Raw genomic sequence first — 25,182 nt, forward strand, 5'->3', positions numbered from 1 at the left:
ATTGTAGCTAAGAATACCAGGAGTATGCATAATGATTATATTTTGCACAAAAAAGGGCTTAAAGTTTTCTGATGAAAGAAGTACTTGACCTCTAAGCAAGTACTTAGAGGTACTATGTGCCAGCTAAAGAGCTGGCACATATTTCAGCTCTTTAGTTCAAACTAATTAAACTTTTCTTGGTAGGATAGTTATGAAGTACTTACAGATTTAAAAAAAAAAATTGGCTGCATTAACAAGTTTAACCTGGTTTCATTCATTATTTAACGTAACTGTTAAACCATGGAAAACATTTTAAAGAGTAACTTATCTGTCCATAATCTATATTTACATATATATATATTTTTTTTCTTTTTTTGCATTTGTTCTTGCATTTCCAGCTTTGATAAAGTTGCGGGTGAAATTACAAAGAGCTTTCTGGGAAGTGAGAACACTATGTCCAGTTGAGATGCATCCAGAGGCAACTATGGTTTACACCAAAAACACATTAAGGCTTCATAACAAACAAAACTTTAAATGGAGATTGATGGCATTCAGCAAAAGGCTGTAAATGGTTGGTTTGTGTGACAGGAACAGAGTTGTATGAATAAAATGTCTCTAAAGTAAAAATCTGCATGTAATTAAATATTTTCTTTTTTTTTTTTTTTTGCAATTAAGCCACTTTAAAATAAAAAACATACATCCATTTACAATGGGTTGTTTTTTGTTTGTTTTTTTAAACAGATATTTCACAACTTAGGATTTGGTTGTCTCAATTGCACATTTAAACGGATATTTAAAAAGATATACTACCATGTAACAAGTTCTTCCTTTCCCAACCATTAATCCTTATTCCAAACCTCTTATATATGTTTTTTTATCACATTAAAATATGCAGAATCGTCCTCTAAATTACTGTATTAACTGCAACAAAATTAAATAATATATTATTATATTACATACACACGCACAAATATGTACATGTAGGCAGTAGAGCTCATACTTGTAACTTCTTCATCTGATCGGCATCGTTCTTTTGGCTTGGTTTTTCCTTTACCATCCTGTGCACGGAAAAAAAAAAGAAGAAAATTAGGCTTACACTTTACTTTTTATTTGTTTACATCAGCACATAACTCTTAAACTTTAAATAACTCTAAATGATTTACTCACTTTTGAATATGGTAAATGATAACAGCCAGCACCACCAAGACGATGATTGCTACAACGATGATGGCAGCTAATAATCCTCTATCATATTCATCTTGAGAAGAACTAGGGAGGTGGTACTCCTCACATCTGATTCCTTTGTAGTTTTCTCTGCAGCTAAAGTGCCAAAGTGTTTAAAAATAATAATAAAAAAAGAAAATGTGTCGGTAATATTTCTCATTTACATATTGGCTTGTAAAATCGATTTGTTTGTGGGTTTTTTTTTGTTTTTTTTTTATTATTTTACTTACATGCAGGAGAGTGTCTCCATAGCTGGTAATTTATAACATGACGCTTCATTCATGCAAAATGTAGCTTCGCTAGGATCACAAGGTTTTCCGTGTTCTGAAAATGTTACAGGATTTAGTTATCTTTCTAAGCACACCTTCACGTTTAGAAATCGTCACAATTGATAGGATGAGTTACCTGCCATCATTTGAACTGCTTTAGTTGTGGTTTAACCTAAGAAAGAACATATGTTTAGTTTCCACCAACCCAAAAAGAAAGAAAAAGAAAAAAACTTGTCAGAGTTTAGAAGCGTCAACTATGAAAACACACTTAAGAAGAATGACTTAATCAAAAGATCTCTCATAAAACCTAATTTGTTTAGTTTCTATCAGAAATGGTTCACTTACCACGTTCCTTTCACCAGTTCCTGAAATCCCAGCTTTAAATGCTTCTGGTTCCTGAGGCAAATCTTTGCGGCACCTATGCAGTTTTCTCATGTGGGCGTGCTTTTGCTGAAAAGAATGCAGGAGGGGCAGTTTGTCCACTTTTTTTAAATGGCAAGTGAAATGTCAACCCTCTGATACTTCCTCCCCATCTCTTAGTATCCGATAATGTTCTGGGTAACAGATTTTAAGTCGAGTTGGATCATTTTTGCCTTATATGTGGGCTAGACGGGTTTTATTTTTTTTGATTGCTGAAGCTTAGATCAATTGTTGCATTAGGCAGAGTATAGATGAGGGAAGTATTTGACGGACTGGGGGAATTCTGCCTTTCTGGGTTTGGTAGAAAGCAAACAATTGCTGGTATGCGAAGAAGCATGAATGGCATCGTGAGAACTGTCTGTCACAGAAACCTCGCATTGCTTCTCTCAGACGAGTAATTGTTTTTACCCAGAACCGTTAGCTGACTCACCACCTGGCACCATTTTCCTTTTAAAGTTTTGGTTTCAGGTTTTCAGTTTCGTAGTAAATGCAATCACTTCCAAAAAAAACATCGAATCCTTCAGAAGGAAAAGTTGGAAGGACTTATCCAGCATTGAACTTTTTTTTTATCAACGATGATATTTCGATGCTTGAACTGGGGTTTCTTGAGCAACATTTACCTGATCTTCTCTCCTATATGAGTTCTGACTGTGAAATGTCCATGGACCACAGGGTGTGACACCTTAATATGACCCCTATCAGGTTGTCAAGTGCATTTCATGTTGACATATTAATTTAATTTACTCTCTGATGCTCCATCAACTGACTAACATATCAACTCACGTCATGATCTTAGCATCTGTGTTTTCTAGTGCCAGCCACAGACATATAAGTCATTCATGGTCTCTGATCTGCATCTGTAGCATTCATCTAAATAAAATGACAGTTTTTTTGTTAATGAGGGCAGTTCAAAGGACCCATAGCAAAATATTCTCAATGTTCAAGGTAGTTCTCCTGCTTGAAGGTGAATCTCTGCTCCATTATTGAGCCCTTTGCAGCCTCTTGCAGGTTTTGTTCAAACAATATTGTGTTTTTAGCTCCCTCTGTTTCCCATGAACTTTGACCTGCTTCTCTCTTCCTTATTAAAAAAAAAAGTATTTGTCACAGCATGATGATGCCACTATCATACTTCACGATGGAGGTGATGTGTTGAAGGAAATAGTCATTGTTAGTTTTCTGTCATTCAGCATTGTGGATGTAGGCAAAAACCTTTCATCTCGTCTGCACACAGCGAGTTTATCCACATGTTTGTGGTTTCTGCCTCGTAACTCCTGGCAAAACTACATGTCTGCTGGCTTTCTTTCAGAAATAGCTTTCTTCTCGGCATTCTTCAATTAAGGCCAGATGAGCTGCAAAGACTCCCATTAGAAATAGGAGAAGTGTGCAAGTTACAAATCTGGACTTTGTGGCAGAGTGGCAAGACAGAAGCAATTACTTAAAAAGAAAATGTCCCATTTGCAGTTTGCCACAAACCAAATAGGGGTCCCATGAAACATATGGAGGAAGGAACTCTGGTCAGATGAGAGCAATATTGAGCTTTGAAACCAACTGGCAGCATCATGGTGAGAAGACGCTTTTCCTCAGCAGAGTCAGGGAAGTGGGACAGAGTGAACTGGAAAATAGACTGAGCAAAACACAACACAATCCTGTTAGAAACCTGGTGAGACTGGAGTCGATGTCTTGCAGGACAACGTCACTAAAATATACAGCCAGAGATAAAATGGGATGGTTCAGATTAAAGCATGTCCATGTGTTACGGCGGCACGGTCCCGGTCCAGAGCTATAGATCCAAAGGAAAATCTGTGGTGATGCTGAAAAATATATGTTGAGATATGTTTTTCATGCAGTTTTGCACATATTTTACCCACTATAAGTGTAAACCTGATATAGAGATACCCCCCCCCCAAAAAAAAAAAAAACATACACATATGTATTCTTTATTACCAGCCTTCATAACATGACCTGACCTTTTTATTATCATGTAAGGCCATGTGGTAAATGTTTAGAGAAATGCAAACGGCGACACTGCAAACTCATAGACCGCGTTTAACACTCTGACTGCCGCCACGGAAGCCTTTAAAGTACCTGAATATTGTGCATTTCTCTTTTTCCGTGCGGGTGGGTTGTTATCGCGAGGAACTCGGGAGGTAAAGCGAAGCGAGAGCGCTTTCCTACGTCGACGCTTCCAGAGTGGCACAGAAACGGGGACGTACAGAATGCCGTCTCCGTGTCTTTATCATGGACTACATTTATGACTCGATCGACTGCATTTTGCGCTTCTTAATGAAAACTGTGTGCAGTCTCCTTTGCGCTGGCTTCTCCCACCGCACTTCTGTAGCCGCTGGCATCCCGTTTTCAGCACCTGGACAGCTCCCCGTCGAGCAGCTCTTGTTATTATTATTATTATTATTATCATCATCATCATCATCATCATCCTCATCATCATCATCAGGCACATGGAGTCTCTGGTGTGATTGTGGGGGAAGCCCTGCAAGCACATTATGCATCTACTGATCCGGTGAAAGCCTCGTCGTCTCCGCTAAAGGATGGTGCTTCCAACCCAGAGGAGGTGTTCGCTGTCCTCTGAGAAGAAGCGATACGTGTGCGCAGTCGACGCAGATTTAAGCCTAATCGCTGCCTACACACAGGAAGATCCGAGCTTCAGTCACACCGATCACCATCATCATCATCATCATCATCATTACAATAATAATAACAATAATCGGCTAAGGAAAGGATATCACCATCACTGCTGTGTGGTCAATGGAGAAGGGACCATGTAGAATATACTCCAGAGGTCAGTGTGTTTTTATTTAAAGCCTAAAGATAATTAATGGGGGTCGTGTGCGTGTGTGTGTGTGTGTGTGTGTGTGTGTGTGTGTGTGTGTGTGTGTGTGTGTTGGTTGAATCATAAATGAGAATTTAAGCTAAGCGCAGAATGGAAATGTTAACAGCCTCATAACTGTTTATAGAGCTGAAGGGAAATGATTGGAATTGCCTCCTTGTTACGTTAAATGCCGAGAGAGTGGCCAGAAATAGCCCAGAGTGATTGTTACACGAAATGAAACAGCCTAGTAAAATGAGTGCCTTTGTGGACGACCTCCTTCACTCGGGAAGCGCACACGCTATTGGCTGCAGCACTTATTGGAACAAGGGTCAACTCAAGATGCTGATTGGGAAATTCGATCCCTGTTTGTCACTTTTCCTTTTGGTCACCTCTACAGTGTAACAATCACCGAAAGTGTTAACCTCTTTGACTTTGAACACATCTCGTCTCCAGATCATCTGGGTGTTTTTTTTGTTTGTTTGTTTGTTTGTTTTTTTCTTTTCTTTCCAAAGTCCATATTTTTGGAGCGCTGCGGTGAAACAAACACTCTCAGCCCTTGAATGACCTGTGTTGATTTCTCCTGAGCAGCATTTAATCTGCTGTGCTTCTCCGGCTGTGAATGCTGACAATGAGTGTTTGAAGGGTAGCCTAGGTTTCACACATTACCAACAGATTCATATTGATATTACACAAAGATGATTATCTGACGTTATTGGGTTATATTTAAGCACTACTGTAGGTATGTATGTGTATTTCAGTAAATTACAATATCATTAAAATGTTAGTTTATCCCCATCGTTCGCTTGAAACAGAAACTGAGCTTCACTGTCCACTAATACAGTTTTTGTTTGTTTATTTTGTTGATTATGTCTTAAAGCTAATAAAAACCCAGAATATTGTTTCTCTAAGACAAAGAATGTTAAAACTAATTGGAAAGTTAGCATCTCTATAGAGTTATTTCTTTTTAGCAAAGTAAAACATGGTGTGCTCTAAAACTTCCCTGCAATAATTGTAGACTTGATAAAACACATTGAGCCAAAACCAGCAGATTAAATCAAATCCTGACAGAGTGTGAAAACTTCACACAGGACTTCTATGATTCTGTGTCTTTTGTAGACATTAATGTCCAGCTCAAATGTTACATTTATTTGACATGAAAAAACTTTCGATCAATTAATGTTAGTTTTCATCTTTTTTTTTTCCTCCCTCCACCCGCTTAGGGTGCTTCTGACATTGTGTTTGGTTCATGTGTGATTTAACACAAAAGGAATGTGACAGCTGTAGCCCATGCCCTCCATGCGTGGTGACTTTTGCAGCACTGACTCACGCAACTGCCCAATTCCTGAATTGGTTTTATTCGTGCACCTTTTCTATCACACTTTATCCTTCCACTAAACCTTCATTTAAGTTGTATACTGCGTTCTATAAACAGGCAACTATTTTAGCAGTGACCTTTTGCGGTTACTGTGGGAGTGTTGATGGACAACTGTCAAGTGTTAACTTGGAAGCTATAAATGGCCATAAAATACTGAATGTTAAAAATCTGTTTTAGTGGCTCTAAGCAATATTCAAATAATAATAATAAAAAAAAACTAAATTTGAGGCTTTCATTAGCCCAATGTGGGGTCAGATTAAAAGTGCTGCTTATGAGAAAATAACAAGCAGTTATTATGAAATATAGTCCAATGACTTTGGGTTCCAGTACCAGTTCACAGGTTCCAGGAGTTGTTCTTCTCCTTGCAACACATAGAAGAATACATAGTAGTTTTCAGAAACACTGGTTGTACAACTAAATATTAGTTCAGTGATTAACTGGAAAGCTGTGCCTTCCACAATATTTCAATTACTACTTTAAATATTTTTGGTTGTAAAGAAAAATGCAGACTGCTTTACTTCTGAATAATACATTTAGATGTATGGAAATAAAACCTGTTTCAAAAGATTTTAAACTTTGGTTCCTTTTAAAAAAAAAACCCTGCATGTATTTTTACCACAGCTGTTCAGAAGTTTCTCTTTTTGAAATGAAGAACTATAACGTCTGATTCTCCAAAGATATTCAAATAAACTGCGATGCACCTGTAACTTTCCGTGTCTGTTTAAGAGCTGGGCCGACTTTCACTGAGCAGAGTCGGACGTAAATGGCTCTCTGTGTGAGGGGGAACAAAGAGCAAGCATCCCTCTGCACTTACTATGCAAGGGGTGTGAAGTTCCTGAGCCCTCGATCCACAGAGCGGATCGTATATATTGGACAAGATTTAAAATCAATTACAATTTAGTGCTTCCAAGGAAAATAGTTGGAAAAGCACCTAAAGCCACAGTTCAGGTAAGGCATCTTTCAAAGCTGACACTGGTATTTCATTGATTATTGTTCATAAATTTTTGTCTCTTTCAGCTTTATGTTTCATAACGCTGACTGTAATTACACCCTGCATAAGAAGATTAAATTTGTGGTTATTGTCGTGTTATATTTATATTTTTTTATTTATTTTTTTGTACTTTTGCATGTCTTTTATCTGTAGATATGGTCCTGACCAGATCTCTGCAGTGGTGGATGTAGCTCCTGGCTTCATTTAAAGAAGACATATTAGCAGCAACAAGACATGAGCAATACACAGTAAGTACAAAATGTGGCAAAGTATTAAGATTTAAGCAATCCAGGTGAATGTAACATTAATACTGAGGTTAGTAGAATGAGATTCCTACTTTTTCTTGACCTTCACATGAGTAGGAATCTCTGGGAAAGCTCTTTTGAGAGTGCGAGCGCAGCAGACCTGTGCCAGCTTCGCTTACCATTCAGGAGGGATGTTCACATGTCATCTTCTCTTATTAATAATTACTCTGTGTGTGTGTGGTCCCTCCGACAAGCCCCGCATTCTGATTATAGGGAGGTTAGGGCCGGGGAAGGAGGAACGGGGAGGGAGCTGAGTTGGAGGAAGCGAAGTGGAGTAGTGTGGAGCAGAGTGAGAGGTGAATGCAAAGTGTGTTCAGTCAGCTGCATCTTCTGCAAAGCGCAGGATGCTGCTTGGAGCCAATCGGGTCTTTTGTCTCGAGCTTCCCACCAGCATTTTATCGCTGCTTTTGATTATTTAATAGTTGGTTTATAAAGCTGAGGCTGAGACAAAACATTTGCATGGAAACGACAGGAAGTGACCAAGATAGGAGACGGCTTCTCGATATAAACCACACAGGACTACAGGGTCGCATTAGCCGATCTCTCTCAAGAGAAAACCACGCATTTCATCCCACTGGCCTTCATCAGAGCATGCTCAGCCAGTGGGCTGAAATGTTGGCACGATTCTCGTTGAAGTGGCCTGGAAATGAATTGGTGACTGTGACGCAAGTCAAACAGACTCTGTAGTCTTTTGTGTGTACTACCAAGAAGCTTTCATCTAAGATCTGGATTTTTCACATATTTTGGTGTAGTGCCGCAAGCAAAGAAATCAGGACAGCACATCCTTTTCCAAACGTCAATGAACAGAATGTTGTTAGTAGTGAAAGAACAACTTCTGCAGAGGAGTGATGACTGGAAAATTGACATGGAGTAAAATGCATTTTTTTAGTACATTATATTTTTCTGTGCATAATTTTAACCATAAAGACCTGCTATATCTCTTTAGACCGGGACACGGTGTGTTACTTTGGAGATCTTTTAGTCGTCTTCATGTTGTTATTCAGGTTCTGTGTGAGTTATATGGGGATTCTGCAGAGCTACTAGCCTGTAGGTGACTTAAATGAAACCATAAAAGTGACACAGTTAATTATAATTTAACACAGGGTCATTACCTTTCCAGATTGCGCCAGTTTGTTTGGAGAAATAATTTTCCTTATTAAACAAAATAACTTGAAAAGTGCATTTTCTATTTACTTTTGTTGTCAATAATAATAAAATGAGGTGGTCTGATTAAAAAAAAAAAAAAAAAAAACTAAAATGTTTTTGAAACATTACTGTACAAAGCCCATGCACAAAGCGAATTGAAAATTGCAATACTTTTACTAATGAATTTGAAATGGCAACTTTGCTCAGCTATGAATGTTACTTCTAAATATAAAACACCAAATTTTATGAAAATGTAAGATTAAAGTTTGGAAACTGACTGGTGAGTGATATTTAAAGTTTAAAAAGCAACTTTAGACTTAGAAGTCATGTGTGCTTCACAAGCTCAAGGTGCCTGCATCGTGAAAAGAATTCACAACAAAGAACAAGGTGAGGTGGTGATGGGGAAAAACAATCTTGCAAATCTAGTATGCCATCTCTTTAATTGGGACATTGCCGTAAAGACGTAATGTTAAGTATTTACTTGTGTTTCGCTTTAACTGATTGTCAAATAAACCTGTAAACAAGCAAGACTAATATGATAGTTTTTTTTTCTCTGATGTGTTGTCAAGTCCTCATGGTGCTGCAACAAATTCCTCAGTGACACAGATTATCATTCATCCACATGCTCCAGTGAGCAGAAAGTATGTGTGTAAATAATCTCAGCCCCTTAGTTTATTTAAAATATGTCCCACAGCCTGTTCTACACCTTTAGATGACAGTAAGTACAGGGAACTAATGTGCCCAGCCTTGTGGAAATGACTTCCCACCAGATGCATGCATCAATAGCATCTGCTTTGTAACAGGAATACTTTCATTTTGCCGAATTATCTGCAATCTTACGTTAGAAAACGGAAGTTATGGATTGAACACTTGAGCCAGATGCTAATCTGAGTTCCAAAGTTTTTTGTTTTGTTTTGTTTTTGCTGTCTTAACACAATTCCAATCTCAAAAGGTCATTGTGGTTCATGCAATGCTATTTTAGAAAAGTTCCTTAAAAAAAACAACAAAAAAACATTTTATTCCATGATCAATTTTGCATTCAACGGGTGTTTATGTAGAAGTTGATACTTGTTTGCATTATTGGTCTGAGGTCTGTACTCAAAATATTTAGTGAAGCAAATGTTGCAAACGGAACGGCATACCAAGCAAGATAAACTGTCTCTAATGATACGACTGTTTAAAAATGATATTTGCAAGAACTGCTAAAAAAAAATGCTGATATCGCACCTTTTCACTTTTGCAATAGATAGCTATTCCACCGGGTCTCACTGAACGGGCCCGTCTTTATCAAAAGGTGTTGATAATGGAGTTCAGACCAACTAAGTCTTACTTGTGAACAACCACTAAAGACTCAATGGTCATAAATGGCTACTAACATCGGATGTAAATAAACATTTAATAAAATACTGACTGTGGTATGAAAAGTTTTAAGGTCTTGTATGAAGCCCTATTTAATATTTTACAAACATAGTTGTTTTAAAGTGTCAGAAATCTGCTTTGACGCTGACTCCAACGGTTGCCAACTGGTTTCTTCTTGCCGCTCTTTACTCGATTTGTGAAGTGAGCAGCCAGGATTGTCTTATTGCCAGATTTATTGTTCCTGAGCTGAAGATTTCTGCAGCTCCTTGATAAATGCTCTCCTTGCCAGGCCTGCGAGTTTAAGTGAACAGCTATGTCTTGGTATAGGTTCGCAATTGCATGACACTCTCTTCATTTGTTCAGTGATGGATTAAACAGTGCTGGGTGAGATGTTCGAAGCCTGGGACATTGTTTTATAGACTAGGTCTGCTTTAAATCTCTTCACAGCTTTATTCTGACCTGTCTGCTGTGCATTGTGGTCTTACTTGTGCTATTTGTGTCTTATATTTCTTTAACAAACCTCTGCGACCTTCATAGAACAGCTGGATTTGTTCTATTAAATTACACATGGGTGGACTTTACTTGCTAATTTTGTAACTTTGAAGGCAGTTGGCAGTTTTACTCATAATTATTAGTGTAAAAGGGACTGAATATAAATACATGTATCTATTTTCTTTGGGGGTGGGAGGAGAAATTAAATCATGCATCATTTTTCTTTAAGTTCTCAATTAAATTATTTTGAGGTGCTTAATTCATATTCCTTCCTCCCTTGTTATCACCTTCCACTCCAAAAAAAGTTACAGTTACAGTGAAATAAAATGTACAATAATTCAACTAATTTAAATATAGGGCCATTTACATGACTGATGGCAGCACCTCACAGAAGCCAAAAAATAAAATAGCCAATAGCCACACAAATAAATTGTTGGTAATGATTTTCCTTGTTTCCTATTGTCAAAAAATATAGAATATTTAAATATAATGTGTATGGTACTTTTAGTCTATATAAGAAGCTAACAACAATGTTCTAACTACAAATGCAAACTGTTTTGGATGAGATTATTGTTGTTGTGCAACAAGTGGCCAATTGCCCAACACAGACTTGTTGGTTATGGCACAGATAGTTAGCATAGTTTTTTTGTTTTTTGTTTTTTACTTAAACAAAATTATAATTTGAAGCATTTTGTTATATTTACTCAGTACAATCTTTGATATTAAAAGTCGTTTAATGGCCTGAAATATTTAAATGTGCCAATAATGCAAAAACAAAAGAAATCTGTAAGGGGGGGGAATATTTTCTTTTTCACAGCACAGCAAATCTAGCACTTCGTCACTCTTAAAGCGCTCTCTTTCATTTCCAGAGTTCACGATGATAGCTTCGACAGTAATTAGACGTTGCTTTGTGACACAAAGAGATAAGGACGATATTTCCATATTAACGAGCGGTCTATCAATTTTTGTGTTCACATTTTATTTAACATAAAATTTATCAATGCATGATTATTGCTTAAGCTGAAAGGGTTATGTAAATTTCCATGCCAATATAAACTGTTCACTGAATTAAGTATTTTCAGACTTGAATATATTAATTAAAAAAAGAAAAAAAAAACATGGTTGTGTTTTTCTCTTTTCACAGGGGTTTCAGATATTTCTAACAACAAGAAATAAAGGTTTACATTTCAAATACATGAATATTTAAGATTTTTAGATTTGGATGCAACCTAGATTTGTGCAGTTTGTTTTGCTTTGTCTGTTTTTAAAATTATATTAGTTTCTTCAGTCACAGAAAGTCCCCTGCAGATTAAGGATATTAGTCATGCATCCTGCTACGTTAGGATAAACTGCTGCAACATTGAGTTGAATTTAGTTGTTAATCTTTATATAATCATTGTGCTTTTGCCACACACAAAAAAAGAAACATTCTAGAATAACAAATGAATCACTTTATTTCTGGGGACACCACAAATCATAAATGAGGACATTTCTGACATGGCTGTAACAACAGGATCATTTAATGTGTTTTAGGTTTGTAATTAGGACCTCTTGCTTAAGGTGCCCAGGCATACATTTTGCACACCCTGTCCCTGAAGCCGTCCACGCTCTCCTTTTTCATTTCTTGTGTCATTCACTGCTGTAGCTTTTTTTTTTTTTTTTTTTTTTCTGAAAACAGCCTAGCCTTGAGCAGACTGCTTCACAATGTCTTCAGATGGGAAGCGCCTGCTCCCACCTCGGGATGGCAATTAGCCATCTTATCCTGGGCTCCGCACACAATTGCTCCTGGCCTCCTTCACGACTGTCTAAAAATGTGATATTGATGCACTAAACAGTTTGTGTCTGTCATAAATGATTAGTGTCCTTGTTGCAGCTTGTCAGAGGTGCCAGCTCCATGGATAAAATTGGGATGCAAAGGCACATTTTGTGCCGTGTTCATGTTTGACCCTCGAGCTGAAAAATGCAATTATAGCTCCACTGGCATTACAAAAGAGGCGGCAAGAAAACGGCTCCGGCATCTCATGTTGCGAGGGCTAAACAATAAGCTAAGTTTGAGAAGCAAATATTTCTGATTTGCCATGTTGCGAATGTTCCTTTCCAGTCTGTGATCATCTTCTAACCAGTTGTTTCCCCACTGCCACCCCTCTATCACAGAGGTTGCAAAATTCACCAACCCCTTTTGGCTTTTGTTCTCCCTGTCTTGTAATCAATGCCTTCCTCCACTGATAAGTACTCCAGTTATTGATGTCCCCATGCTGGCTGCTCTGGGATTGCTGCCAAGCAATGTGTGTCTCCTATTCCAGGGTGACTTATCCTTGCCCGCTATTGGCTGAGCCACTCGGATTGCAGTCCTCTGTATGTACTCAAGTTCAGTGGAAGACAGAACGATATTTTGCCGGGTTCTGCCAAATTTAGCTAACATCTCAAAGAAGATGAAGCTAAAAACGAAAATACAATTCCGAACGCGAGAGAAGTGCAATGCCATTTCTTGGCTTTGGTCAATTAATGTAAGCTGTCCAGTTAGCGTGACTGTTTGACAATGGTGCAGTGAAGAAGTCGTGCTGAATCTTCAATTGAAAGACTTGTCTTTATAGCATTTTGGCATTTAATCATGTATATCAGATTATCATTGCGTTCTGGGCAAATGTTTTTGCTTTATGTGTCCCATAAATAAGTCTTCATTGATTATCAGTATTTATCTGGTGAATGTTTGGAGTTTATTTTCATGTATTATGTAGAACTTGGATTTGGATAGTCTGCATTAACAGCATTTATACAGTAGTAAATAGAGGAGTTCACCCACTTGCAATTTTAGGGGTTTAACATTAAAACTGTACCTGCAAAATTAAGTCTAATTTTTAGAAAACCAAACCCACAACAAATACTGTCATATCAGTATTTTTTCAACACAAATTAAGCCACATTTAAAACAAACAAACATACAAAAACTTGAAGTATGCTCTAAAATTTTCGATACACCAAGACCCTTGAATATGTCAAGGTACGGACATGTTGAAAACCTAAATACAAAATGTTTAAGTTCATCTTTAATCAACTAAACCATGACTCATTCAGCACCCTAACTGTACTGTTGCTTTGGTTGTGGTCTACCTTCTGTGTCACAGAGCTCCTCCCCAGGGTGGAGCCTCGGATCTGGAGGTCATCTCCCAACAGGTGGAGGAGGACAACCAGTGCGTGGCTCCAGTCCAGCTGGTCAACTTCACCTACAGAGACTTGCCTTTGGCGGCCCTGGACATATCTCTGGCTGGATCCCAGCTCATCTCCAACCCCGACGAAGAGGATAACAGAGATGGGTAGGAATCAGATTTGAGTGTATTTATTTTCGCAAAGCCACGTTTTGTGTATATAATGTTGAACCTGAAACACTAGTTTCACCATTGTTATACTGAGGTGTAAATCCCTTAAAGAAACATGATGGCTTCTGAAACTACACAGAGCACCTCACTTTTTTTATCATTGTCATGTGAAAAAACTTCTCACACATTGGCCTCCAAATGTGTATCACATTAGGAGAAAAATGATAAGAATTTTCCGCAATTTATGAGCCTGACGAGGGATTTAAACTAGTGTTACCGTATTTCTTAACACAAACCAGAACATTCAACGGAGTGTCTTAGTTTTCCGCATAACTTAGATATCAAAGAGCTGCAAACAAGTTAGTGACATGATAATAATCCATAAGTAGTTTGATAGACGTAAAAATACTAGAAATGCAATTACGTATTGATTAATGTTCTGGGTATTTGCTCCATTGTTAAGAAGATATCAGAGATATTGTGTGTGAGCCACCATGTCTGCTCTTTGTGTCAAAGCGCTACATTTCTAATTATGGCAGAATTGCAATTACTGTAATCTGTAATCTACCCTGCCGGTGAAAAGCTCTGCTGTTCTTCTCCCCATTGCTCATATTTGCATTTTGTAATTATACCTGCCATGTTGAATCATGCTTCATTTTACAATAAAGTCTGTAAGATGACGATAACTGAAAATAAATGCATTAGTGTCACCATGTTAAATGGGCATTTTCTCCACTGATGTGTTCGTTGTAGCTTAATGACACGGCAATTTCTCTCCTCCGCACAGGTTTGTGTTCGCAATTTCGATAACCGGCGGAAAACAAAAGGTGTTGTTAGCAACATGGCCATCCTGAAATGTCAGAGCCTTGTGGTGGTGCGCTCTCTGCCCATAAGGCCTTCTTGTTCTGGCCTTGTGTTGTTTTGTTCTCGCCATAATGCCATGCTACAGTCCCAGCATTCTGCGGGACAGGATACACCCCTCCCTAAGCAACCCTGGAAGCAAGTGTCTGTGGCTTTCCAGTCAGGAAGCGTGACTCACAGCCCTCCTGGCATGCTGTGATGTTGGCATCCATGCAGAAAAGTAGACAAACAGCATAAGCTTAATTAGAGCATTCGGCATCTCGCTGTCGAGGCCCCTGGTGCACGAACATGGTCAGCCGATGGCTGACTGGACTCTGCCTGTTTGGCCCAGTTGAGGCTGGAGGCTCTGTGGGACGGAGGGAAGGGACAGGTGGGTCCTGCCCAAAACACCCACTTCCAGTCTCCGTCTCATTCAGATCACTGTCTTGCTCACATATCGAATAGAAAACACACGTCCTTAGCAATGGCGAACCAAAGGGAACAATCCGACAGCTCTGCAAATTATCGTCCCTGTGAGAGCTTTGGTGTAACATCATGTGAAACTTATGGCCCCTGCGGGATTTAGCAGTGTGCGGTGGAAAACTGCACGTCTCTCTCTTGACTGTAAACATAAAGGTCATTGTGCTTTCCAAAACTATTCAAAGACATTGATACTTTTTTTTATATTTTGTCACATTACAACCCACTTCAATGTCTTTTATGTGGTAAATAATTGTGAAGTGGATGCACCTACATATATATCAAATTTTGTTGGGTAGTGACTAATTACATATACTTGAAGTAACCATTAGAAAACAAGGTACTGTTAGCAGTTTTACTGCATTTCACTTATTCTTGAGGAATAAGTGAAGTCTCTACTCTACACACCTTTGGAAATATGTGGCTTGTATTTGAAATATGTGGTTTGTATTTGTATTAAACTCCCTGAGTCAACATGGTAGATTGCAGTTGCACTTCTGTTCCAACTGCAAGGCTGCGGTTGTCTCTTCAGGCTTTGTACTTCAACAGGCTAAGTGTCTTTGCCCTTAGCTCTTTTTCTGATAAATAGTTTTCCGGCCGAGTCTGTCTGCTTAGGTGGACTTTCCATCTCGATAGGTTTTGTAACAGGACATTATTCAAATCTTTTGGTCTTTCCCAGGCTTGGAAAAGATCTAACATTACCTCAGGTGAGCAAAGACATAAGCAAAATTCCACATTGTAATTATTAAAGAAAAATTAAGCCAAACTGAGCAGGTCTACGGGACTGAAAATGTAAAGAAGCAGCCAGGTGCTGCTGATGGAAAGCCCTTTATTAACTGATCAACATTGGTCCAAAATTCCTCCACAACAATATGATCCGCTGATAAAGACAACCTTTTGGATCGTAAGGTGAACTTAATTTTGCCCTCGCACCTACGCATTACTTCACTTTGTGGGTCAACAGTTCCTCCTGCTGAGTCTGCTGACATCTTTGGCCCAAGTCCTGCAGCACAGTAAGAAAGATGACCGGAACTTATAAAATGATCAGGCAAATAACAATAAAATATTGTACTATTATTTATTTAAATTTGTAGCTTCGCTGCTTTATGTAAAGTGAATATCTGCATTGTTTTTTGTTATGAAAAAAATATATATTCTAAATATATATTCTTGCTGTAATTATAGAGGGCTAAGAAGTATTTAAGGACAACAACGTCCATGTGTTACAGTAAGTCAATGAACTTCGGTAATGAAATTCCTGATTATCCAGTCACAGGCATTCCAAGACGCCTTGTCATTGCAGTTTCATGCTCTCATTTATCAGACGAACTACCGAATACCTTCATGACTAAGCTGTGTGACATCCTAGGAATGACACAATGAGGGAATGTGTTGCATGCTGGATGATTTCAATCGCTGTTGCGTTTTCCTGCACATTCCGTAGAGTTATGTTTGTCACTGCGTCCTGACCTAAAAGCTCGTGCTTTTATTTGCCGAGATCCGGCCTTGGGGTGATGTGAAAAATGATGGTCACTATCTACAATTTACGTTCCGTTTTTATAGTTTACTTTACTTGCAGCGTTCTGTGTGACTGCTTGCCTAAATCATGGGCTAGACATCTCTTTCTATTTGACGTTGTGCAATCTTTCCTCTCTTAATTCTGCCTCGTTTATAATTTCTGCCAAAAGTAAGCAAAATATGGTTTTCAGCAGTCGTTAAATTAAGTGAGACCATTCAGTTTCAAAGTGGACAATGGTTCATTGGTTTTTGAGCTATTATTTTTGCTTTATATATTAAAAGAAGAAAGCAAGATAAACCACTGTGTTAATCTGTCCTCGAAAAACATTGTTGTGCGAGCTTTTAAAAGGAGCCATGGGTGATATGTGGTGAATAAGTCACAGATAAAGTGGATGCAAATAAAATATGATAAAATATATACATATATGTGTATATATATATAATGGCTGATTTTAATTTTCTGAACACCCTGAGTAATACTCTCATCTAATCTTAATCTAATGCGACGAAAGGCAAATCAGCCGTCTGTAATTATGAGGAATTATTTTCCTTTGGATGCTTTGAGCAACTTGCTTTCTGATTTTTTTTTTCTGCTAATAATTGTTTAGCCACTTGGGGACACTCATAGACTCTAAAGATCTTTGAACTGCAAAAAAAACAACAACAAAAATAAAAAACATGCGTATCATCAGCGACACGTCAAACACTTGACAGGTTTTGATGTTTTACAAAATGCGCCTCATTTCATCACATTAGAACAGTGTCTGGATGCTCCAGCATATGTGGCGTGATAAGAAACAATGTGACTTAAAAATTGTGTGATTTTTAAAGTTGATGGCTGATGGATATAGAAAAATACTAACCAACTAAGTGTAATCTAACCAAATATAACTCAGAGAGCAGAGTTCATGAGTGTGAAGTGGGGCAGCATTACAAGGAACACACTATTGTAACCTAGAGAGCTTTTGTCACTCTCTGCATAATGCAGGAATTATTTATGTGAGCAGACATTGCTACGGGACGTGGGCAGCCCAAGTTGTTGACTTGGTGTACGACTGAGGCAGCTTACAGATGGTGTCGTCTTTGTAGGCATTTCGCCAAAGTGTTTGTCTTTGTTTTGTTTTGTTTTTAACTCGCCACTGTGTTATCCTTCTGGTCTCTTTTCTGGTTTTTTGCATTTTTCATTTGCGATGAAATTGATAGATCTTTCCTAAATTCCAACATTAATAACTCAATGATAACCTATCTTTGAAAAATAGATTATCTAATATTTATATAATTATGATAGTGATAGGAATTAAATTGCACAGTTGTGTTATTTGGACCCTTTACCAACTTTGCAGCAGTTCTCGTTAAAAATAACTGCCTTACATATGTTGGCATTTTGACACAAACTGTTACTGAAAAGAAGGAAAAGACAGGGCAACAGAAGATTAGCCAAGATGATCATCCTCTTCAGTGTTATTCAAAGACCTGAAATAGATCAAAACTGATATTTGATAATAGATAATTAGTTTGGATAAAACCTTTTATGTGCTGCAAGATGGAGTCAGAAGTTGCAACTTATGCATATATGATGTTCCACAAATGTAATTAAGTCAATAAACTTTTCTTCTAATTTTCTGGCAGCTACCTACAGTTCCTTGCAAAAGTTTTTATTCTTCCTAAGCCGCCTTATGTGAAAAAACCTTTTGCCCAAAATCAACTATCCCGATAGTAGCACATGTTGGTGGCAGCAGTATCATGCTGTGGGGAGGGTTTTCATCAAAACGCATTACTTCAAGATTGATTGCAAGCTGAATGGGAAAATGATGAAAACTCCCCAATCCTGGGAGCTGCAAAGACACGCCTCAGATTAAAGGTCAGGAATCTTCGGAATTTGAGTTTTAACATTTTTGGAAGGCACTGTACCACAGAATACGTCAGGCCAGAGAATGTGTAACAATTGTTCAAAAACAACCTTCAATAATCTTGCCAGAATCTGGCAACAGAATCTTGAGCTTTTGGAACCAGATCCTTTACTGTACCTGTTGTGTGTCTGATGGATGTCTAAAAAGACTCCTTTTCAAACAACCACAAGGCTCCTTCATCAAATTGTCACTCCTGCCTGGCATTGTGTGTAACACAACAGACGACATTTCACTGTCAGCTTTGATGTTTTTTTAATACTCACAAATATGCAAACTATGGGTTTGCTTCTCAGGACGAGAGTGAAGTATTAGTGAGGGGGGAAAAAGCATGTATCAGCGCCAACTTGTCTGCTTGTCTGTGGGTGTAACTCCTGTTTGTCTCTGTTTAGTATCTGTAGCTCATTTCTCTTGTAAAATCAGTCACTGACTTTCCTGTTTTAGACCGTCCTCTGTTCTAAGTTGGGCAATTTAAGCAATCACTCCTTGTTGTAATTAGAAACCACTGGAGTGCTGCTATTGTGCTGAACAGGATTAGAGGGACGATGGGCGCCATGCTGGATCCCAAACTTGTTTTACCGGCACCTGTATTCTCTTCTTTTTGGCTGTGATAATTTACAGTGACTTTTATTTCCCCGGTACATGAAGCTGCAGGAGACTTATAGCAGCAAGAAAGTCAATCTCCAAAACTTTCAATTGATTACTTTAATAAGTTCATTCATCACACTTCATCATGAGCTGGAATTCCCTCTGGGCGTAGTTGCTTATCTTGGCTGTGATAGAAGACATTTTCTTCAGCTCCGGTTTCACGGAAAAGGAAATATTAAGCTTAACAGGATAAAGATTGCCTAATAGTTTGGCCCCAAATCACTTGTCCCTTTCTTAAGAACAGGGAGGAGTATTCAAATGTAGACAGATGGCTCGATAGTTAAAATGTCTCCTAAAATTAAAAGTAAGGTACGGTATAGGACTGCTTGAGCAGTCTGAAAGAGACAAACTATTCCAGCCTGTGCTGTTCAGCAGCCTGCAGGCTCACAGTTGTGGCCCATTTTCCTCTGCCCGAGCCTGCTGAGTTCAGCAGATTGGTGTGAATTGGTTGAAGTTTATACTCAAGGAACCACAGGGATTCATAGTTATCAGAACCGGGGGGGGGAACTGAAAGGAGACGGGAAAACTTGAGTCAAGAAGGATCTATTTTGAAATGTTTTTGGCTAAAGTTGTTCTATTATAAACTGTCCCAATGTTCATATATTTAAGAAAAATGTTAAGCACCTGAATTAGAGCATAGACTCTGAGACGAATCAAATTTAAAGTATAATTCAGCGGAAAAAGAATATTTATTTTTAGTTCTTTGGTAGTCACACTTGCATATGTCGGATTGTCTCACAGAAGTCATATTAGCAAAATATGAAAAGGAGCTATTAATGGTGAGTTGAGGTAGAAAGGAGGCTTAGTTATTCAAACCAAACAAATCCTCTCTGACAAAACACTCAGTAAATCTGAAAACTGGTTGTGTTACCTTTGGCGGCAGCACCTTTCCAAGCATGAACTCCCTGTTTTACGTCATACCACACTATCTCAAACAAATTTAAGCCCAGAGTTTGACTTGTCTATTGCAAAACATTTTTGTGTTTGTTTTGAGCCATTCAGAACTGGACTTAGTCGTGTTCTTCTTCTTATCCTGCAGGAAGACTCAAAGGTCACTAGCTAGTAGATATTCTCCTTCAGGATTTCCGGCTGGAAAGCACAGATTACGTTTGCCTGATTTTACACCAGGACCTGAAGCAGCAAAGCAGAGCCACATCATCACTCTGCCACCACCATGTTTGACTGTGAGACTGATGTTGAATCCTGTCCAAGTATCTACAACAACTCTTTGAAAATCTTGGACAATACGAGTTGCAAAAATGTTTGATTTCCTTTTGGGATCATTAAAGTATTTTAGAATTTGAATTGAATTGAATTAGTCACACTTAATTCAGGATTAAACCAATGAGGCAGTTATATTTTTACACGTTGGTTTGGATATTTTTGATTGGAAACATTTATGTTCCAATCAAAACATATTTTTAAAGAAAAATCAAATTTCTTTAAAAATTGATTTTTAAAGAAAAAATCAATATTTTCTTTAAAAAATTGATTTTTAAAGAAAAATTTAAAAATCAATTTTGAGGTGAGGAAACATTTCCAACTGGAGTTTATTGAAATCAAGATAAACAATGCAATATTTTCCCTATTGTGTGCCTTCGCACTCTTTGACCGTATTTGTACATATTAACTTGTGTTTTTATAATCGGCGTACCAGATAACTTAATAGATTGTCATTAATCTGATTCTTTCTCCTGTTCAGTCTCTTCACCAAAAAGTTCACACAAAAACAAACCCTTTCTTCTCTCATTTCAGTTCAACCTGTCACTGCTTCGCAGGTTTACCTCGTATTTTGTTGTGCCTTAATTGCCAGAGACAATGTAATGAAAGAGACACTCAGTGTGATAGGATGAGTATAACTCAGCTGGTGAAAGCAGCCAAAACTCTGTCAGGTCTGTGCAAACGGGACTCCAACAGAGCAGCCAGACCCATCTCTGCCTGTGCCAGTTGCCCTGCTCTGCGTCTTTGTCCGTTTTGTGCAGCCGGAGCGGCGTTTCTGCAGCCGGCATTATTTACAGCAAGCCATCACCTCCATCGCAGGTTACTATTGATCAGTCTCATGATCTAATCCCCTCAGTCTGCTGCTGCTAGACGTGCTTCGATCGTCCTTCGGTGCGTTTTCTCTGCATGAGCTGCTCAGCTGATGGCTTCATGAGCCGCGCACGGTGCGCGCCGCCACGCAGATTTCATCTATCTGCACACAGAGCGTGCATCTGTGTTCCATGCATTTGTGGATGAGCGGTCTGTGAGGGGGAGCCTGTATAAAATGACCCCGCTTTGACCCTGAACTGGTGATTTTTTTTCTCTCTCTCTCTGTTTGCCTTGCTCCACCGCTAAAGCAATCCCTCTTCTTCATAAATACTTCAGGTCCTCGGTGTTCAAGGTTTAAAGAGATTTGCCTAAAATTAAGTTTCTGAGCTTGGAGTAATCCATCAATGCCATTTACTCTGCTTCCAGTCAGGACTTTTCTTTACAGGTTTATTAAATTAATACCTTTTCTGTCAGCCTTTTGGGAAAGGTCTGAATGAATTACGATTTCACACAGTATGAGTGAAATTGTGCTTTTCAGATCGTAGCCTGGGTTTCCTTTGCTGCTCATTCCACCTTTTAACAGTTCTCCCACAAATGCTCTGTTACTGCATGAAATATCTTAATGGATAAATATTTTCTTTAGCCAATGTGGTTTGACATTTTTCCCTTAGAGTACATTTGCACATAGGAAGGAACCATTACCCTTCACTGCCTCTTTGTCGCCCCTGGTGCTGGGCTCTAATTTGCTGGGACTGGCAGCTAGAGAAGGTTGAAACGGAGGACTGAGTGCACCGCTTGATTTCTTGGCACAGACCAACAGCATGGCCAAACTCCAGCTGCTCTGATGACCTTCGTTTAGGATCAATAGACTGTTTAGATATGTTAATAGCAAAATGACTCCAGTCATAAAGTACATGTATCCTCTCCTTTGTTTTTTTTTTTTTGAGAGAGAGAGAGAGAGAGAGAGAGAGAGAGAGAGAGAGAGGCAGGCAGGCAGGCAGGCAGGCATTATTGTTTCATTCTATCAGTACAGCATGTGAAACACAACATCTTATTTATGTAAAATACTTCCCGCTTACATTTAATAAAAATGCATTTAACATTTAAACACATAATGTGAGCTTAGTGACTAGTATGTTCGAGACCTATTTCAAGGTTGTAATTTTTAAAGGTATTTTAAATCTGCCAAAGGAGTCTTGTCATAAAACAAATTTATCAAATATAACTGTTTTAAAAATATTTATATTTAAATTGAAAAGCATACATACCAAGAAATTATATCAACTGAGGGGGTAAAAATACACATCGACATGTCTTGCGTTTGACAGATGTCACTTTTTGATGTTTCTAAAATGTTATTAATCTCTTCCACATCGCCCTGTCTCCCCCTCCTCCCAGGTCCAACTGGCTGAAGCCTTGTTGTGGACGGCGGGCGGCACTGTGGCACGTCTGCCTGCTGTCAGCAGGTTTCAACTGTTTCCTGGTGGCCTGTGTCATCCTGGTGGTGCTGCTGCTGACAGTGGAGTTGCTCATAGACATCAAACTGCTGCAGTGTGAGTGATGCTTAAACCAAGATGACGTGGCCACGGTGACGTCGAAGGGGATGGCGAGTGCGGTTTTGAGGATGTAATATTGATGAAGTTGGTGTGTTCTGTTCATTATTAACAGTCTAGTCTGGACGCAACACGCCCTTGGAGGGACAGGAAAGTGGTCTGCTCAGCACAACTGTTTACTGATTGTTATTCAAAGGCTCTGGGTCAAAGCACAGATCTAACACACAAGACAAAGGGGCAGGTTCACCACGCCATCATTAGCATAAAGGTTTCGCTGCAAGAATGCTACATTAAGATTAAAATAAAGCACTGAAGGCAATTTTATGCAAATATACTTTGTTATAATGTTGATGTTTGCAAATATTAAACTAAAAAGAGCATCGACTTTCTTATCAGTACTGCTGTAAGAGTAACTGAAATTCTGAAGATGTATATCTTACATCTTCAGAATTATATGATTAACTTGGAGCATTTTTCTTATTAATCTGAATTTTATGTTCAAAATATATAATGGATCATCATCTTTACTCCAGTATACCTTCAATGATGACATTGTTATAAGTATTTGATATGCAAAAACACTAAGTTTGTTTTTTTTTATGTTGCGCTAAGTCACTATAAATTTCATCTCCAGCCACCGATACAATAAGCTTATAAACAATTAAATCACAGGGAGACAAATTCAGTGTCTAAGAAGCCAACTGCATCGTGAATTTATGAACAAATCTAAAGTCTACAAAAAACAAACAAACAATCCTAAGCTCCTACATCTAAAATGTCATTGTACTTTAAGACTCACTCACATTCCATGAGGTAAAGGTCTGAGTGGATTCCCTGCTTTATGTCCGCAGGGCTCACATGCTGACAGACCATTTTCTTCCGGCGATTTCCAAAAAATGTGTTCCCAGCAGACTAACTGAGTGATTGACCAGTTAAATTACCAAGAGAGACAAATGTGAGAAGGAAGATAGACCAAGAAATCATGCAATGCAGACTCTGCTACTTGTGGGATTGCGGGAAGGACTTGGAGGAAGATGAATAGGCTGATAGGACAGATCACTGAACACAGCAAACAAAGACAGATGGAGGGAGATGTGGCGCGTGAAGACAAATGTCTCTGCTGATAGCCGAGCGCAGTTTGATGCCGTCCGCAAGTAGCCTGACGAATAGAGGGGAAGATGCAGACATGTGCGTGTACAGTATGTGGTGAATGAATGTGCATGGTGCCTGCCTCAGGCTTCAATCTGGAGATGCATACGTGTGGTACGCGCTGGTATTTTTCACTTGATGTTCGATGCAGTGAAATGAGTCACCTATGTTTAGCTCATGTGCCCGTCTGTCTTTTAAAATAATAGGCGACTGTGTTTTATGCCCCCAGTTAATAACGCATCCCAGTTTGCCAGCATCATCCACTGGATCAGCCTGGCTATTCTCTCTGTGTTCTTCACCGAGGTGAGTCCTCTCCTGCTCAACACAATAGCGATCTCACTTACAGCCAATGCAGCGACCTGACGATTAATGCTGCGCTGTGCAGTATCTTGCTCCAATGAAATGCACCAGCAGGTTCTCAGCACAATACTGGGAACAGCTTTGAAATGCCCAGCACCTTTATTCACTGCACAAACACATTTTGGTACTCTGATCTGATAAAAAAAAAAAAAAAAAATCGCATAAAGGAGACTGAATTTCCAAAGTGCTCGTGTCTCTGCCGTTGCACAGGTTATTTGATTGATCCACAGCAAAGACGGTTTAAAATGCAGATAGAGCTTTCCGTGCCACTCCTTTCCAACACCTCAGATGTTCTTCATTGATTATCGCTTTCTTTACACACGTTCATTTTCATTTCTTACACTTGACTTTCAAAGGTTAAGCTTATGCTATAAGGTCCCATATGTCTGCGTGTGAACTCTCTTCATTTACAAAGCATGTGACAAACACTTGTCTGGATCGGTTTAAGATGCTGTCGTCACTCTCATTTTTTACCTGTAAGCTGAATGTTGTCAGTTTTATTTGCGTGATTTACACCATATTCCGTAGGCCATATTCACCGAAAGAAGAGTGAAATCGAAAGAAATCTGTTACATTTCTTTTAGTGAAACTGAATACATTGTTTTTACTGTAAAATGGTGATATTAAAATAGCGTCAGCTACAGATGCTCAACTGTTTTGCATTGTGAAAACAAAAGTGCTGAAGACGTGGTTGCATGTCTGTGCTAAGCTTTTATGTCTTTATTAAGTCGGTGTGATGTTGGTTCACATCTATAATGACAGCCACGTTGTACATCAGCATATATTCATGTCTTTTTCATTTCTCTTTTGTGTTAGATAAACACAAACTAGTGCTTAAAACGTTTGCACAAAAACTACGCACGGAATAAAGGTCCTGCAAAAAGTTGGTACTTGAAAAGCTTTTCTTGCATATTTCTGCATTCGTGTCAACATCAGCACACGGGCATTAGTGAGCTCTCATTTCCCCCATTGCACGTTGCAACACACTCAAG

General features: G+C 38.7%; 2 protein-coding genes across 3 annotated transcripts in view; one reads left to right on the forward strand and one right to left on the reverse strand.

The window, feature by feature from the left end:
• Nucleotides 1-303: 303 nt before the first annotated feature.
• Nucleotides 304-1,810, reverse strand: nrg4 (neuregulin 4). The gene is made up of 4 exons (XM_016678811.1): nt 1,609-1,810; nt 1,434-1,527; nt 1,147-1,299; nt 304-1,037 (listed from the first exon to the last, which is right to left on the reverse strand). The coding sequence occupies exons 1-4, from the start codon at nt 1,616-1,618 to the stop codon at nt 974-976; spliced, it is 321 nt and encodes a 106-aa protein (XP_016534297.1). The 5' UTR covers nt 1,619-1,810; the 3' UTR covers nt 304-973.
• An 8-nt stretch (nt 1,811-1,818) lies between these two features.
• The window catches only part of tmem266 (transmembrane protein 266), a 32,542-nt gene continuing 9,178 nt past the window's right edge, over nt 1,819-25,182 (forward strand). Inside the window, exons 1-5 of one of the 2 annotated variants that reach the window (XM_007566359.2) lie at nt 1,819-4,689; nt 7,239-7,333; nt 13,513-13,701; nt 22,527-22,681; nt 24,060-24,133. In XM_007566359.2, the coding sequence (XP_007566421.1) occupies nt 7,320-7,333; nt 13,513-13,701; nt 22,527-22,681; nt 24,060-24,133 (432 nt within the window). In that variant the 5' untranslated portion in view covers nt 1,819-4,689; nt 7,239-7,319. Of the gene's footprint in view, nt 4,690-6,911; nt 7,043-7,238; nt 7,334-13,512; nt 13,702-22,526; nt 22,682-24,059; nt 24,134-25,182 lie in introns of those variants that run through there. The other variant, XM_016678808.1, reaches the window with a different exon arrangement.

This window comes from Poecilia formosa, unplaced genomic scaffold (genome assembly GCF_000485575.1).
Source record: "Poecilia formosa unplaced genomic scaffold, Poecilia_formosa-5.1.2 Scaffold191, whole genome shotgun sequence".
Taxonomy (NCBI): domain Eukaryota; kingdom Metazoa; phylum Chordata; class Actinopteri; order Cyprinodontiformes; family Poeciliidae; genus Poecilia; species Poecilia formosa.

Excerpts from the sequence above, each read along its gene's own strand:
- nrg4 (XM_016678811.1), bottom strand. Across the intron at positions 1,300-1,433 it reads ATGGAGACACTCTCCTGCAT|CTGCAGAGAAAACTACAAAG; the intron begins GTAAGTAAAATA and ends TTGGCACTTTAG. Across the intron at positions 1,038-1,146 it reads ATCATTTACCATATTCAAAA|GATGGTAAAGGAAAAACCAA; the intron begins GTGAGTAAATCA and ends TTCCGTGCACAG.